Here is a 17,978-nt window from a genome sequence, read left to right on the forward strand (position 1 = left end):
TTTAATCTTTATTTAAAACAAAGTTGATTTTTATCCACCATTTACTTGATAAAAATGCAAATCTTTTTTCCTTTTCTGATTTATTTGATAAGAATAGGAAGATTTGTTCAGAAATACAGTCTAAGAACATTTGTGATGCTATATTAAATGGGTTTTTCCATGCTTAAAGGTAATTTTCATTATCCCAATATCATGTTGTCCTAAGATCTTTATATTTATATTGAAGGGATTAATATAATAGATTAAAAAAATTAATAACTGATACATTAGGAACCTTCTTGTCCAATTTTTTTTTGTTTGAGGAATATTTCTCACATACCTGGAAATAATATAAAATGCAATTTCTTTCAATAATAATGAAATAAGAGATGTTGTTTTTAAAATACTCCACATATGTTACTCAGTTAATTCTAGATTAAGTAGATTTATTATCATCTCTGCTCTGAAAGGTGTGTCTTTTGTTAAAGCTTTAGTGAGTCGATTGATCATTTATTCTTTGATTGTGTCTAAACCTTTTCCTTTTGGGTGGATGTGTTCTGGGATTTGGGAAAAAAAATTGGTAAAGACATTCCAATATATTTTGTATATATTTGATAACCCTCTTTTCAGCCAATTAAATCTTGTATAATTACCATAATTATATTATTAGCTACATATTAGCTACATACATATTACTAGCTACATATTATATTCATTACATATTGTCTTTTATTTCTATTATAAATTTAGATTTGAATACATATTTGCAAACAGTGAATTCCTTGAGCCCCTCAGCCATAACATTAAAACCACCTCCTTGTTTCTACTCTCACTGTCCATTTTATCAGCTCCACTTACTATATAGAAGCACTTTGTAGATCTACAATTACTGACTGTAATCCATCTGTTTCTCTGCATACTTTTTAGCCCCTTTCATGCTGTTCTTCAATGGTCAGGACCCCCACAGGACCACTACAGAGCAGGTATTATTTAGGTGGTGGATCACTCAGCACTGCAGTGACACTGACACGGTGGTTGTGTGTTAGTGTGTGTTGTGCTGGTATGAATGGATCAGACACAGCAGCGCTGCTGGAGTTTTTAAATACCGTGTCCACTCACTGTCCACTCTATTAGACACTCCTACCTAGTCGGTCCACCTTGCAGATGTAAAGTCAGAGACGATCGCTCATCTATTGCTGCTGTTTGAGTCGGTCATCTTCTAGACCTTCATCAGTGGTCGCTGTTGGCTGGATATTTTAGGTTGGTGGACTATTCTCAGTCCAGCAGTGACAGTGCGGTGTTTAAAAACTCCAGCAGCGTTGCTGTTTCTTATCCACTCATACCAGCACAACACACACTAACACACCACCACCATGTCAGTGTCAGTGCAGTGCTGAGAATGATCCACCATCTAAATAATACCTGCTCTGTAGTGGTCCTGGGGGAGTCCTGACCATTGACGAACAGCATGAAAGGGGGCGAACAAAGCATGCAGAGAAACAGATGGACTACAGTCAGTAATTGTAGAACTACAAAGTGCTTTTATATGGTAAGTGGAGCTGATAAAATGGTGTATACTGGTTATTGTTGTATTATATTAGGTGTACTGTTATATTTACTGTATACTGTTTCTTAAAATATAAAAAAAATAGGAAAGTTTTGATTTCTTTACCAACAGTGAATAGATTTTCCTACAGTAGGTGGCAGTAATAGACCGTCAAACCCCACAAGACGAAGAATAAACCGGAAAAGAAGAAGAGCGCGAGTAACTGAAGAGAATGAAGTATACAGTGTTAGTGTCTGATAATAACCTAACAGCTCACATGTACACCACGTATTTATAAACTGTGAATTATCAGACTGAATATGAACGACAGCATGTCGGATTTAATGCCGGAGGGACTGCCAGCAGCCTGGGAGACTGTAACTGCAGCCCTGGTGAGTTTCACTCTTCCACACTCCTCTGTTTACTGTAATACCGAAAAGCCTGGTTTCTGATTATAAAGTAGATCCGGTCAAACGTTTAATCACTATTTTATATCAATGCGCCTGATAACGTCAACTGAATAACTGTTGATGTTTAATCATTATAACAAACCTAAATAACAGTGATGATATTCACATTTAAATTATATTTGCTCGCTGTATACTGTACAAATCCACATTATATTTCCACACACAATGTTTCACTGTAGTTATACATACAAGCAAAAACATTTAAAACAAAATTAAGAGGAAATGTATTGGCACTATATGAAGATGTGCGGTACATTGTCCATTTGGAATAGAATGCCTTTATTTGTCATTTATACACATACAGATGTACAGTACAATGAAATACCTAATTCGCATATACCAGCTTGTTTGGAAGCTGGGGTCAGAGATCAGGGTCAGCCATTGCTCAGCACCCCTGCAGTAGAGAGGGTTAAGGGCCTTGCTCAAGGACCCAACAGTGGCTTCATTGCAGAGCTGGGATTAGATTTCACTAGGCTACCATAGTTCAAAGCATTTCTCAAAAAAAACCCACCTCCTTGTTTCTACACTCACTGTCCATTTTATCAGCTCCACTTACCATATAGAAGCACTTTGTAGTTCTACAATTACTGTCTGTAGTCCATCTGTTTCTCTACATGCTTTTTTAAACTTGCTTTCACCCTGTTCTTCAATGGTCAGGACCCCCCAGGTCCACCACAGAGTGTGTTGTGCTGGTATGAGTGGATCAGACACAGCAGCGCTGCTGGAGTTTTTATATACCGTGTTCACTCACTGTCCACTCTATTAGACACTCCTACCTAGTTGGTCCACCTTGTAGATGTAAAGTCAGAGACGATCGCTCATCTATTGCTGCTGTTTGAGTCGGTCATCTTCTAGACCTTCATCAGTGGTCACAGGACGCTGCCCATGGGGCACTGTTGGCTGGATGTTTTTGGTTGGTGGACAATTTTCAGTAGAGCAGTGACAGTGAGGTGTTTAAAAACTCCAGCAGCGCTGCTGTGTCTGATCCACTCATACCAGCACAACACACACTAACACACCACCACCATGTCAGTGTCACTGCAGTGCTGAGAATGATCCACCACCCAAATAATACCTACTTTGTGGTGGTCCTGGGAGAGTCCTGACCATTGAAGAACAGCATGAAAGGGGGCTAACAAAGCATGCAGACAAACAGATGGACTTCAGTCAGTAATTGTAGAACTACAAAGTGCTTCTATATGGTAAGTGGAGCTGATAAAACGGAGAGTGAGTGTTAATGTTATGGCTGATCGGTATATATTGTAATATTATTATAGTTGTATCATGCTCTAACATAATAACTTCTCTGCTGTAGGTATCTCCCTCAACACCTCCTTCTGTTTCTGATGATACTGTTACTGAAGCTCTGGTGTCACTGTGTGAACAAGGACTGGGTCAGTATGTGGAAGGTTGGCTGCTGGAGACGCTGCAGGTTTGTTTGGCCTCCGATGTGGCTCCAGAGTTTTGGGCTGGACTGAAACAAACAGAAGCAGACTCTCAGGAGAAAGACAGAGCGAGAGCACTGTTAGAGGCTTTTAGGAAACTGCTACGTCGTCTCACACCTTTTCTCTGTAAGCTGTATTCTTCTGTTGTCTGTTAATTAGTTAGTTTGATATGAGTTGTACATATATATACGGTTTAAGGATACATTTTAAGGACAGTAAGCTTGTAATCATGTCTATAAAGCATGCTGGCACGTGTTTACCTTTTATTAGTTAATAAAAATGTTTTATTGTGATGTAAGAATAATCTGGGCATCTGGCCGCTCAGGCGGCGCAGCGGTAAAAACACACGCTGCAACCAGAGCTGAGATCTCGTGTACATCGTATCGAACCTCAGCTCTGCCTTGCCGGCTGAGGCTGAGCGGTCACATGAACAGCGATTGGCCTGTTGTTCAGATGGGCGGGACTAAGCCGGATGGGGTCGATCTCTGTCAGACTGGTGCAATTACGACCTCTGCTGGCTGATTAGAGGCGCCTACACAGAGATGAGGGTGTGTCTCTCCGTACACAACGCTAGGTGGCACACCACTCGTCAATGTGTGGGTGATGAGATGCATGCGGCTTGCTGCCCACGTGTCGGAGGGGGCGTGGGTTAGCTTCGATCTCCTCGGTCAGAGCAGAGATCGGCATAGGCGGAGAGGAAGCGTGACGCAATTGGGCAATTGGACACGCTTAAAGGGGGAGAAAAAGGGGAGAAAATGCATTAAAAAAAAAAATCTGGGCATCGGTAAGATGTGTTTTTAATTGATTAACACACACACGCACAACATATGTTTGCCTAGATCTCATTTTAGTTTGCAGTCAACATCCCAATTCCTCTCAAAAGTCAGGACTCTGTGCAGGCCACACAGACTTGCCTTGGGTATAGTTATGCTGGACACAAAGTTGGAAGCATAAAATGTGTTATTTTATTAAAATGACAAACTGTTCACTGGTATTATTCGTATAACTAAATGATCTAAAAGATCATTAACCTCTGCATAAACCCCTTTTTCTGTTCTTTCGTCCCAAGGTGGTCTTGAGCGCCTCGGTTCGTGGCAGGATGAGGCCCGAGGGGGTCTCTCTGGCCCCGGAGCCCACGGTCTGCGAGAGAGAGCCTACTCTATCATCCGAGCCATTTTGCTCTTCTCTCCACCTCCAGTGCTGCAGGATCGCGTGCTGGAGTTCTACAGCCGCACGTTCTCAGCGCACATGAGCCAGGCAGTAGAAGAGTTAGAGACTACAGAGGAGGCGGCGGCGGAGGCCGAGGGGAACGAAACGTGCCCGGGTTGCGCCGCTCTGCCGGAACTCTGCTGGTGTAAAGAGGCTCTGGAGCGACTGCAAGAGTTCAGCCACATTCTGTGAGATCCTGTTATTGTATTATTATGAAATGTACAAAATATAATACTTTGTTATATTATATTATTGGGACAGTTGTAGCCTAGTGGGTAGAGGTTTGGGCTATCAGTCAGAAGATTGTGGGTTTAAATCCAGGCTCTGCAATGCAGCCACCGTTGGCCCCCTAAGCAAGACCCTTAACCCTGTCTGCTCCAGGAACGCTGTACAATGACTGACCCTGCGCTCTGAACAAAGCTTTCAAACATGCTGGGATATGCAAAAAACGATTTCATTGTACTGTACACGTGTATAAATATTTTACAATGAGTATTTTATTATTATAGGCCTTATTTACACAGGACAGCAAAAAAAGTTAATGAACCAACACTGATGACTTGTTAATGAACTGAAGTAAATGTATCTGTGCTGGTGTTTATGTCTTATGTTGTAGTTCCAGATTGCAGCTGTTAGAGAGAGTGAGCTCAGAGGCAGTAACAAATATATTGCACCGACTAATTGAGCAGAGAATGGAACAGCGCTGCAGAGGCGAATATGAAAGTTCCTTTTTGAAGGACTTTGAAAATGTAAGTACTATTTTTTTATTAAAAAATTACCCTGACTTACCCTATAGGGAAAACATCAACTATGTTTTCCCTATTGTTCCCAGTGGTTCTGTTCTTTCTCTACATTTGATTTAGCCATTAAAAATTCTGAGTGTGTCTCTTCTTTTTCCGTTTCAGTGGTTGGAGAAGGTGCTTGACTGGCTCGGCAGGGTGTTTGCCAGTGAGGTGGGTGAAACCAGCACCAGTCCTTTGCTCATGGATGGGAAGCCAAATCCTCCAGGCAGTGCCATCCTCCAACGCTGGCGTTGCCACATGCACCAGTTTTTTTGCCGTATCTACGTCAACATGAGGATTGAGGAGCTTTTCAGCATTATTCGAGGTAGGAAGATGAGAGCTGCACATTTTGCAAATTATTTTTACTCACACTGGGTGTTAACTGTTGTTTTAAACAATTTTATTTTAAATTGATAAAATATGTGGAATATTTAGTTTTTTCTGATGTCTTGGAAAATAATATACATGGTCTAGGAACATATTTACTGTCATCTATTGATGTTTATAATAATGCAAATTAAAAGCATTTTACTTCTATATTTTTTAAAAACCTTTTTATTTAAAAGTAGCCGAATCTGTTAAATTTCAAGTAACAGGGTGGGTGGTGCCTCGACACTGAAGTGCCAGGTGTAGCCCCTGCAGAATTGAAAGTGAACCCAGTATACAGGATGCTTAACCGACATAGAACAATACTGTAACGAAAAAAAAACATGACCAGTAGAACAAATAAATGACACAAAAACATCCGCAGCCTGCAACAAAGAAAGTGGATAGAACAGGGATCGAGCAAAAATAAAAAACTGGTTGTCACAATATGGCAAGATGCTCAGAGCGCCTGCGACAAACAAGGAAAGTAAGGAAACGGGGGACAGCAACGCACAAGCGGCATCACATCAACTCGCACAGCTTGCCTCCAGAATCGGTCCAAATGTGGGACCTGCTCTGGATAAGGCAGCTTGCTCTTCCGGAGCTGTTCTGTCGTGACACTAGAAAGATGTCGCAACACCAGCTGAGTTTTAAGAAAGAGGTAACATTGTGCTGCCCTCATACGGCAGCAGAAAACCACACCGGATTGAGAGGAAAGCAGGTTGCCAACAGAGGAGCTCATTTGAGAGGGAGAAACCATGATAAATAGAAACACTTCCACCTGGAGCGAATTAAAGTTCAACCATAAAATAGAAAATATAAAATTGGCCAAAAATATGAAGACAGGATACAATAAACAGACTCAAGCGTAATACCAATTGTGCCATAAAATGACACAAATATGTGTTAAACATGGCCATTTGATGTTGAATAGGCAGCAGGAGGGTTGTTTAAGCTCTGTAAGGCCTGTCTTTTATAATCCGACTACGTTTAAATGAGCGAACTTCCCAATTTCTTTTAAAGTAGATTGTGTGAGACTAAATTTATGCTAGTGTCTGATTTTTCTTTGGGTCAGTGGTGGCTATGTGATATTGATCAAAGGTTAAGAGTTCAAACTCCTGACAGCATGACAATATACGCTCTCTTGTCTATCTAGATTTTCCAGAGTCCCTTCCTGCTGTCGAAGACTTGAAGTTTTGTCTGGAACGGACCAATCAGAGACTGCAGCTACTCACCTCCCTCAAATCTGCTTTTGAGACGCGCCTGCTGCACCCAGGTCAGCAGCTAAACCCGGAACCTCCGATACCTCCGTTGTTTTCCCGAAATCGAATAAAAAATAATAATATTAAGTTTTCTCTCATCATCGCAGGTGTTCACACATCTGATATCATTACAGTTTACATCTCAGCGATTAAAGCCCTGCGAGAGCTTGATCCCTCAATGGTCATCCTTCAGGTGGCCTGTCAACCCATTCGCAAATACCTCAGGTTAGACACGCCATCTCTCTGAATCGTACTACTGTGAATGGAGAATCCATTATTGGTTTTAATTTCATTTCAATATACAACATTTAAATAAACTTTTTTATAATTGGCCTGATGACATTTCCCACGGTCACTTTCACAGTTGTTGAATTCAGATACTGTTGTAGTTTGTTGTGTCCGGTTGGCTTAAGCTGCACTTCATTTTAATTCAGATTGGTTGTGTTTTTATCTTTTGTGGCGCAGGACCCGCGAGGACACAGTGCGTCAGATCGTCGCGAGTCTGACAGGTGATGCTGAAGGCTGCAGCGAACTGGCCAACGAACTCTCCCGGGCAGATCCTGTTACCCTGGAAACCCAGGACAGCGAGGACGAGGGAAGCGATCCAGAGGAGTGGACCCCTGACCCTACCGACGCTCTTACTGGTTAGCATAAGCCATGAAAACGCACACGAGCTCGCATTCTGTATAATTGCTGAATGGTTAGCGGTAGGGCTGGGTATCGCCACCAATTTCCTGGATCGATTCGATTCCGATTCACCAGGTCCCGATTCGATTCGATCTTCGATTTTCGATTTTCGATTCGATTTTCGATCCAATTTCGATTCAACACATTTAGGCATATTTGAGTTACATTAACAGGTTTTGTTTACATATGTACAGATGTTCAGAGAACGAATGTGATAATTGTACAAAGAACACTCATTATTAAAAATATTTGTGTATTTTGTTTACATAAATAATTAATCCAAAACAGAAAACAGTAACATTCAACAGCCAGGTGTATGTTTACATTACATTTACAATGTTGTAGCATGTCAGACAAATGAAATAATAATAAAAAATGAATGTTACTGTTTTCTTCCATTTGTCTGACATGCTACAACATTGTAAATGTAATGTAAACATACACCTGGCTGTTGTACAGCTTATGCCAAGTTTACACTACACGACACTCTGATTAACACGTGGTCACTGTAATGTTCACACTACACGACTGATCGGCGATGGGGGGTTTTACACTACACCATCTATCACCAGGGGGAATCACAGGCGAGCTTCTCTGGTCTCCAAAACTACGTTTTGTCACGAAAACACACGTGAGAAGTGATGAAAGGTTTAATGATACCACGTCCAAACATGCACATCAACAAGTAGCGAGCAATCAAAGTTTGTGCGCTGATGAAATAAATGAATCTGAGTGGATTTGGCAACACGAGCAGCATGGATCGTTCTGTAGTGAGTTGGAGGTTAATAAATATTTTGTTTTGTAGAGAACGATCTCGCGTGTGCTGATGTATTCTGATAGAAACTATATTGCGCTCCACCACCTGTTTCCAACCTCTCCCCTGTGTTTCCCCTCGCTGTTTCTCACATTGATTGAGAGCCGAGTTTTGATCGCAGAGCGAACACCGAGTTCCTCCCGAATCCAGAGCCGAGCGAAAATCAGTGCAAAAAGTTGTGTAGTGGTCATAACTTGAGCTTCTGCCATGCTAAACTGATGTGCAGGTCAGATCTCGTTGCATGAAAAAACAGTGGCTGGTCACGCGAAATTAAAGGGGGTAACAATAGTAATAGATTTCCGTGTGCACCGTAAAAAGGGGCGTATTTAAAAAATCGATCTCGCATTTATATGAATCGATATCGGATCGTTCAAATAAAGATCGATTAAAATCGAAAAATCGATTTTATAAACCCACCCCTAGTTAGCGGTCTTACTGACATATTTTGCTGATTTTATACTGTAGATAAGTCAGGCTCGAAGCGGCGCTCGTCGGACATCATCAGTCTGCTGGTGAGCATCTACGGGAGTAAAGAGATCTTCATCGATGAGTACAAGACTGTGCTGGCAGACAGACTGCTCCACCAGCTCAACTACAACACAGCCAGGTGCTTTTAATGAGCATGGACACTAGGAGCATTTAATGCTGATTATGTTGTAGCTTTAGGGTTCATACATAACATTAAAACCACCTCCTTGTTTCTACACTCACTGTCCATTTTATCAGCTCCACTTACCATATAGAAGCACTTTGTAGTTCTACAATTACTGACTGTAGTTTATCAGTTTTTCTACATACTTTTTTAGCCTGCTTTCACCCTGTTCTTCAATGCTCAGGACCCCCACAGAGCAGGTATTATTTGGGTGGTGGATCATTCTCAGCACTGCAGTGACACTGACATGGTGGTGGTGTGTTAGTGTGTGTTGTTCTGGTATGAGTGGATAAGACACAGCACTGCTGATGGGGTTTTAAACACCTCACTGTCCCTGCTGGACTGAGAATAGTCCACCAACCAAAAATATCCAGCCAACAGCGTCCTGTGACCACTGATGAAGGTCTAGAAGATGACCGACTCAGACAGCAGCAATAGATGAGCGATCGTCTCAGACTTTACATCTACAAGGTGGACCAACTAGGTAGGAGTGTCTAATAGAGTGGACAGTGAGTGGACACGGTATTTAAAAACTCCAGCAGCGCTGCTGTGTCTGAATCACTCATACCAGCACAACACACACTAACACACCACCACCATGTCAGTGTCACTGCAGTGCTGAGAATGATCCACTACCTAAATAATACCCGCTCTGTAGTGGTCCTGTGGTGGTCCTGACCATTGAAGAACAGGGTCAAAGCAGGCTAGAAAGGTATGTAGAGAAATAAATTGACTACAGTCAGTAATTGTAGAACTACAAAGTGCTTCTATATGGTAAGTGGAGCTGATAAAATGGACAGTGTGTGTAGAAACAAGGAGGTGGTTTTAATGTTATGGCTGATCGATGTATCTGTGTGGTATAGAGTTTATATAAGGGCGTTTTTTTACATTTGTTTCTGTGTTTCTAGGGAGATTCGGAATGTGGAACTGCTTAAGCTGAGGTTTGGAGAGTCCCACATGCACTACTGTGAGGTGATGCTAAAGGTAACGATTAGCGGACCCCTTCTTTACGCCCGTGCTTCTACACAGGTGCCTCGTTCTGCTAACCAGGGTCCTTGCAAAGCGTTTGAAGACCCCACCCCACTTGGTTTGGTTATTTCCCCACCCAGCAGACACGGTGGCCAATTAGTGGCCAAATGCAGGCACTGCCATTTGTGCTCGCTAGATGCCGCCCAGCTGCTAGATGGCGCCTTCCTGACACAACCCTCCCTATTGATCTGGGCTTGGGACCGGCACTACAATGCACTGGTTTATGCATCCTAGCGGCTGGGTACCTATAGGACAATTCAGTGTCTCCAATTAGCCTGGCTGCATGTGTTTGGACTGTGGGAGGAAACCGGAGCACCCGGAGGAAACCCACGCAGACACGGGGAGAACATGCAAACTCCGCACAGAAAGGACCCGGACCGCCCCACCTGGGGATCGAACCCAGGACCTTCTTGCTCTGAGGTGACAGTGCTACCCACTTAGCCACCGTGCTGCCCAGACCCACAATTATATATTGTATAAAATTATTCGAAGCTGATCTGGAATCAGCCTCCAAAAATGCGTATGGGAGTGGGGTGCACACATGCATATAAAGAAGAGGTTAGCTTAAAAGGGGCACAGAGTGGGACAAATAAAGGGAAAATGTGTCCAAACAAAATGTCCAAAGAGAGTATCTCCTATGTATAAACAAAAATATGCTCCTACATTTCAGGATGTGGCGGATTCACGGCGAATCAACACTAATGTTCGCGAGGAGGAGGCACGCCTGCCTGAGGAAGAGCGGCCTGCTATTCCCCTGTCAGCCATGATCTTGTCCTCAGAGTTCTGGCCTCAGCTCAAAGACGAGAAGATGGAGTTGCCGTCCGCGGTCTCCAAGGCAATGGAGGCCTACACACATCGCTTTGAAAAGCTCAAGGTTTTAATATTGCTGTTTTTATTGCTACATTGTTTAATCTGGAATAAATAAGGTAGTCCTGATCTTATAAACATAAAATTTAAGCGTCTTTGATGGGCGCATGAGATTTTATAGATTGCAGGGGTGAAGGTTAGGAAGCAAGGCATTTCAGCTTTAGTCCTTCAAGTCTAAAAATATAAAGTGGCTCAACATATAAAGAAACAAAACTATAAGTAGTCTCGAACGTAATACCTAACATGCCATAAATGGCACAAATACATGGTGTTAAATCCAAATAAAATAAACAATCATTTTGTGTCGGTAACGTCTGATATTCAGATTATTAGACATTGATGAGATCCAAACGTGTCTGTTAGTATTTTGTTAGCCAGTCTACTATCCAAGCCTATTAGGTAGGATGCCTGTGGTACCTCAATACTGTGAATTGATTATTATTGTGGTGTAATTGCCAGCATTTTAGTCAAGACACTTTTGTCTACACATTCCCAGTACTGGCATGTAGCAGACACTTTAATCCAAAGCTACCTTCTGTTATGACCTAATATCATTTAAGCATTTGAGGGATAAATACAGGGGCCCAACAGCTGAAATATGGTGTTAGTGGGAATTGAACCAACAACATTGTGATCACTAGTCAAGAATATTAACCACTAAACTACCACTGCTCAGTATTATTAGCAGTACAGTTTATTGTGGTAGTATGTAGTTTGGGACACAGCCAATGTGAATGTTTTAGTGTGTTGAAGATATGAATAAATGTAAGCCAAATACCATAAATAATCATACAAAATATCATAAAATGACATATATAAATACCATAAATATATATTAGATATATTTTTTAGACCTGGTTATTATCTATCAAGTCAGTAAAATATAATAATACAAATTAAAACTTTTTACTATTTATTAATTAATGTATTTTATTAAATACAAATAATAATACTAATACAAATGCAATTTGGCCACTCAGGTGGCGCAGCGGCAAAAACACACGCTGCAACCAGGGCTGAGATTTGTAATACATCATATCGTATCGAATCTCAGCTCTGCCTTGCCGGCTCAGGCTGAGCGGCCACATGAACAACGATTGGCCTGTTGTTCAGTTGGGGGGCGGGACTAAGCCTCTCTCTGTCAGACTGGTGCAATTACGACCTCTGCTGGCTGATTAGAGGCGCCTACACAGAGATGAGGAAATTCTGCTCTTAGGGTGTGTCTCTGCGTACACAACGCTAGGTGGCACAACACTCGTCAATTTCTTGGTGATAGGATGCATGCGGCTTGCTGCCCACGTGTCGGAGGGGGCGTGGTTTAGCTCCGATCTCCTCGGTCAGGGCAGAGATCGGCATAGGCGGAGAGGAAGCGTGACGCAATTGGGCAATTGGACACGCTAAAGGGGGAGAAAAAGGGGAGAAAATGCATTAAAAAAGATTTAATTTGATGTATTAAATGTAATTTTTGGCAGTAATAATTTTAAACAATGGTTTTATAGTATATCATACTAATATAAATTATCCAGTTTAATTCATTGCTTGAAACTACTATAAACCATGTCTATTTTGTTGACATTTACATTTTAAAACACATGTGCGGTACATTTACAGACTTGTAGGTGACTAAGGCATTAAAAATCCTAAAAAGTTTGTGTATGTCATGTTTTTGTAATTGGTGTGAAGGCCATGAGGACTCTGAGTTGGAAGCCTCACCTGGGCTCAGTAACTCTGGATGTGGAGCTGGAGGACCGAACTCTTACCAACCTTTCAGTGTCACCCATTCATGCTGCCATCATACTGCACTTTCAGGACAAAAGTAAGAGCTACAACTCAGCTTAAAATGTTCTTTGTAAAAAAATAAACCACCCCAATGCTCCAGCAAGTGGATGCATGTTCATAACACACGACAGAAATGCAGATGCCTTGTTTAGACAGCAAGTGTGACACCCCAATTGGCTTTTCTTCTCTCAGACATAGCCAGTTGTGTCTGTGAAGCCTTGACCAGGCTGGTTGTCCAGAGTCTCGGCAGTGATGGGCTAGAGTAATAGACTGCCGCTGGTCAAGACAAGAAAGCCGCAAGTCCGAATTAGATATTCAAAAACCATATTACGTTATGTGTCTTTGGTAATTTTCCATTTGAAACACTTACACATTTAAGTTTTAGCCTCCCGTGATTACACTACCACCGGGTGGCTCAGTGGGTAGCACTGTCGCCTCACAGCAAGAAGGTCCTGGGTTCCATCCCCAGGTGGGGCGGTCCGGGTCCTTTCTGTGCGGAGTTTGCACGTGTCTCCGGTTTCTTCCCACAGTCCAAAGACATGCAGTGAGGTGAACTGGAGATACAAAATTGTCCATGACTGTGTTTGACATTAAAAACTTGTGAGCTGATGAACCTTGTGTAATGAGTAACTAGTGTTTCTGTCATAAATGTAACCAAAAGTGTAAAACATGATGTTAAAATCACAATAAACAAACACTACCACCACCATGCTTTACATGCTTGTATACATATAGTATTGTTGGGTTTAAATACTCTTTTCTTCACTGAACATACAATTTGCATTCAAATGCTTTCACAGATGTTCTTGGGAACTAAAGTTTATATTAGTTGGCTAAAGTAACATTCAGTTATTCTTTTTTTCTGCATTTCCCTTTTTATTTCCCAATTTAGTAATTTTTACTTCCCGATTGTAAATCCACTGCTGCTTGCATAATCCTTGATCTTTCATAAATTATTAAAATCTAAGCATCCTGTTTGCCGGTATAGCTTTAGAAAAAGAAAATAGTGTGTTCAAGCACACGTTAAAGCTCTGTGAAAATCTATTGCTGGCTGATAAAATAGCAGTCTGTGCCTGCACACGTGTCAGTGGTGGCATGTGTTAGCCTGTGGTCTTTTCCAACCAGTGCGAATATCATGTATGTAGCAGATAAATGGCATTGGGGAATTGGAAATGGAGAAATTGAGAAAAGAAGTAAAACAAATCTAAAAAAAAAAAAAAAAAACCCTATATGATTAATATTCAATAATTAATTACAATAATAAAGTGTAGGGGTGGGTTTATAAAATCGATTTTTCGATTCGAATCGATCTTTATTTGAATGATCCGATATCGATTCATATAAACGCGAGATCGATCTTTTAAATGAGCCCCTTTTTACGGTGCACACGGAAATCTGTTACCTTCTTTAATCTCGCGTGACCAGCCGCAGTTTTTTCGTGCAACCAGATCTGACCTGCACATCGGTTCAGCATGGCAGAAGCTCCAGTAATGCCTGGTTCACAACTACATGATTTCTGCCCTGATTTTCGGCGACTGGTCTGCGCTAGATTTGCCGGCTCGGGAGCAACTCGGTTCTTAATGTGAAACAGCGAGGGGAAACAGTGAGGGGAAACACACGGGAGAGGTTGTAAACAAGTGGAGCAGGGGCGTAATATAGTTATCGTTCTCTACAAAACAAAATATTTATTAACCTCCAACTTCAGAACAATCCCTGTTGGTCGTGTTGCCAAATCCACTCAGATTCCTTTATTTTTTTCTCTTTGATATTACGCTGCTCATCAGCGCACAAACTTTGATCTCTCGCTACTTGTTGGAGTGTATTTTAGGACGTGGTATCATTAAACCCCTCGTCACTTCTCACGTAGTTTGGGAGACCAGACAGACTCATCTGAGATTCCTCCTGGTGATAGATGGTGTAGATGTGAAACCCCCCCCATCACCCATCAGTCGTGCAGTGTGAACTGTACAGCGACCCGGCAAATCAGAAAGTTGTGTAGTGTGAACTTGGCATAAGCTGTGCAACAGCCAGGTGTATGTTTACATTACACATACACTGTCAGACATATAAAATAATATTTAAAAAAAAATAAAAAAAATTTAATGTTACTGTTTTTTGTTGTGGATTACTTATTTATGTAAAAACAAATATTTTTAATAATGAGTGTTCTTTGTACAATTATCACATTCGTTCTCTGTACATCTGTACATATTTAAACAAAACCTGTTAATGTAACTCAAATATGCCTAAATGTGTTGAATCGAAATTGAATCGAAAATCGAATCGAAGATCGAAGATCGAATCGATCCAGGAAATTAGTGGCGATACCCAGCCCTAATAAAGTGTCTACCGATCTGTCTGTCTAGAGATTTTCCTGACTCTAGCCTATATCAGATACACACTCATAGAGACCTCATTGAAAATCCTAATAAATAAATACATTATTAAATAAATATAATTCTTAGTACAATGCTTTCCATATAGTAACTTCATATGGGATGCTATAATTATTTTGTTTGTACTGAAGATGTTCTGAAAGCCTAAAGCATCACTTTAAGTGAGCAAAAACATGGAACAACCAACATTATCCTGAGCTCAGGTTTAATTTGGGGACTATTTCTTGCAGTGTTTATTTAATAGGCTTTTAGCCTTTAGTAAGAACTTTTGGATCACACATTACTACTGTTTTCATGAAGTATGTCTCAATTATTGAATGTTTTTTCTTCCAGGCACCTGGGCACTTGAGGAGCTGAGCAGTGCTTTAGGTGTGCCACAAGAGCTACTGCGCAGAAAGCTAGCATTCTGGCAACAGCATGGCGTGCTCCACGAGGAGACGTCCGGCCACTACAGCATCCTTGAGAAAGCTTCCGCTCGAGAACGGCCTGACCGAGGCGTGATGCTCATAGACAGTGACGAGGAAGGGGACTCCAACACCACCACACAGTCCGAGCAGAGGGAGGAGAAGCTGCAGGTGGGTGGAATTACGATACAGAGACGCACAAGAGCAAATAAATTACACGAGCAATATCAATGTTTATGTTTTTAGTTCTTTTTCTGGAGTGGGTGTGTAAACTGCACCCTGCAGCAGGAATGCAAAGTTGTGTTATTAAAAATGTAACAGTCTATCATGTTCCATTATGCAATTATAGGTTTGCATAGTCATGTCACAATTACTGCATAAGGTTTGGGTGGTGCAGTGGTCTTTCATCTGGATCCGGACATCTACACAGACATGATTCGATATATTTGATGGATTCCTGCCTTGCGCCCAGTGTTTCCCAGTGGAATCTGACCTGTTGCGATCCTGTCCAGGATATTATGTATGTAATGCAGTGTGGCTCAGCGGGTAGTTTGAGTCCCACATAACAACCTTGCTTCTAGACACTGTGAGTAATTTGGGATGTTTTGTTTATATTGGCATTGGTTCCCTTGATCTACAGATAAATATACTGTACTGTTAATGCCAAGTTCTTTGCCTCGAAACCCACAAATGCTTAAATTATATCTTGCTACAATTGTCTGGATGAAAAATGCATTTGCAAATGCATTTATGTAAAATGTAAAGGTAGGCTGACTACTCTAAGTTGGTGCTAGGTGTGAATGGGTAAGTATTTGTGCCCTGCGGTGGATTGGCGTACTGTCCAGGGAGTATTTATTCCTTGCAGTTGGTGTTACTGGGTGGTTCTGGACCCATGATGACTATAATAAGGATAAAAGGGTATATCTTTGAAAGTCATTTCAACTTTTAACACAAATGCTTGGAAAGGAAATGCTACATCCTTGTGTGGGTATTGCTTCTGGTTGCTGTTTAAAATGGAAAACAGGAGCTTGTAAACGATTGTTTAAAGCCAAATTAAAGTAAAATATCATTATAAATCACTAAATAGTCTTAATAGTTTTTAGCACATACAGCAGGGGTGTCCAAACTTTTCATTTTGGGGGGGGGGGGGAGTTAAAAATATGCTATGTGTGTACATATATTGGAAATGTAGCGTAGAAATAAACAAATAATCTGTAAGTTCAGATAAAAAAACAACAACAGATTAGTGACTGTATTTTGCCGTTTTACATAGTGCCTTATCAGCTTAAACTGATACGTTTTGTTTTCATTGCAAATTACGGCACAGCGGCCAAAATCCAAAACACAGCAAAAAATCCATAATGCTGCTTACCTTAGCTTATGTTCTTCCAGATGCTATTAAATTTATAACCGTGTGTCCCATTAGGAATATAATTTATTATTTTGTAAATGTGCTTATAATTAAAAACCTCCAAACTTTTCGTTACAAAGCCGATCGAGCGTTTCATTGACACATCATGTGTGTGACGCTGCAAACTAAATAAATGCAAATAACAGCATTTCTTACTAAAAATTACAATCAGAAGGTCTGATTGGTTCAGAAAGCGGCTTTTTTAAACATTAGCGCCAATTCTGTAATAATATACGAGTCATGAGTCGAGTCCGAGTCATTTCGAACGAGTCCAAGTCGCTGTGTGCGCAGACTCTAGTCCCTATCTCTGGTTGTTAATGCGTGGTACACCTGTCTCTTTGTGGTTCTTGTATAACATTGAATCCAGACAGCCTTTAATGAGCAAAAATAGTGTTAGATGTATGTTTTGTGTCGGCTAGTGTTCTTGTTCAGCATTCACATATTGAATGTGGTCTTGAAGTGTAATTGACTGTCTTAAATAGCCACTAACCCATTTTTATTCTTTTTCAGTTGTTCTGGGCCTACATTCAAGCCATGCTGACCAATCTGGAAAGCATGACACTAGAGAGGATTCACTCCATGCTGCGCATGTTTGTGGCTACAGGGCCTGGCATCACTGAGATGGATGTCAACGAGCTGCAGGGCTTTTTGCAGAAGAAAGTTCGTGATCACCAGCTGATTGTGTCAGCGGGAGTCTACAGGCTGCCCAAGACCACCCAGTAAAAGGAAACATACAGTCAATATTATTTTACTTTTATGTTCTGCCTAAAATCTAGAACAAGCAAACCCAAATTGTCAATAAAATATCTTGATTGTAAGATGTACAAAGCCCGTCACATTACATGTTAAAGTTGCAATAAAAATATCTGTGAATAAGTAA

General features: G+C 41.1%; 1 protein-coding gene across 2 annotated transcripts; it reads left to right on the forward strand.

The window, feature by feature from the left end:
- The first annotated feature begins 1,701 nt into the window (after positions 1-1,701).
- Positions 1,702-17,978, forward strand: anapc2 (anaphase promoting complex subunit 2). Of its 2 annotated transcripts, XR_010007636.1 has the most exons (15): positions 1,702-1,917; positions 3,311-3,566; positions 4,510-4,837; positions 5,266-5,398; positions 5,555-5,756; positions 6,954-7,073; positions 7,167-7,284; positions 7,525-7,703; positions 9,026-9,167; positions 10,121-10,196; positions 10,912-11,115; positions 12,792-12,924; positions 15,617-15,858; positions 16,037-16,273; positions 17,609-17,684. XR_010007636.1 is itself a non-coding variant. In XM_062988649.1 (14 exons), exons 1-14 carry the CDS (start codon positions 1,846-1,848, stop codon positions 17,819-17,821), a joined length of 2,418 nt encoding a protein of 805 aa, XP_062844719.1. In that variant the 5' UTR covers positions 1,702-1,845; the 3' UTR covers positions 17,822-17,978. The 2 variants fall into 2 exon arrangements, 1 of the variants encoding a protein (XP_062844719.1); XM_062988649.1 differs by lacking the exon at positions 16,037-16,273 and having other exon boundaries at positions 17,609-17,978.

This window comes from Trichomycterus rosablanca, chromosome 26, assembly GCF_030014385.1.
Source record: "Trichomycterus rosablanca isolate fTriRos1 chromosome 26, fTriRos1.hap1, whole genome shotgun sequence".
Lineage (NCBI taxonomy): Eukaryota > Metazoa > Chordata > Actinopteri > Siluriformes > Trichomycteridae > Trichomycterus > Trichomycterus rosablanca.

What these genes read in the sequence shown, in the direction of transcription:
- anapc2 (XM_062988649.1), top strand. Translation starts at nt 1,846, where the DNA reads ATGAACGACAGCATGTCGGATTTAATGCCGGAGGGACTGCCAGCAGCC. An exon ending in GCTTTTCAGCATTATTCGAG is followed by an intron (nt 5,757 to 6,953) that starts GTAGGAAGATGA and finishes TTGTCTATCTAG; the next exon opens with ATTTTCCAGAGTCCCTTCCT. An exon ending in ACTGTGAGGTGATGCTAAAG is followed by an intron (nt 10,197 to 10,911) that starts GTAACGATTAGC and finishes CCTACATTTCAG; the next exon opens with GATGTGGCGGATTCACGGCG.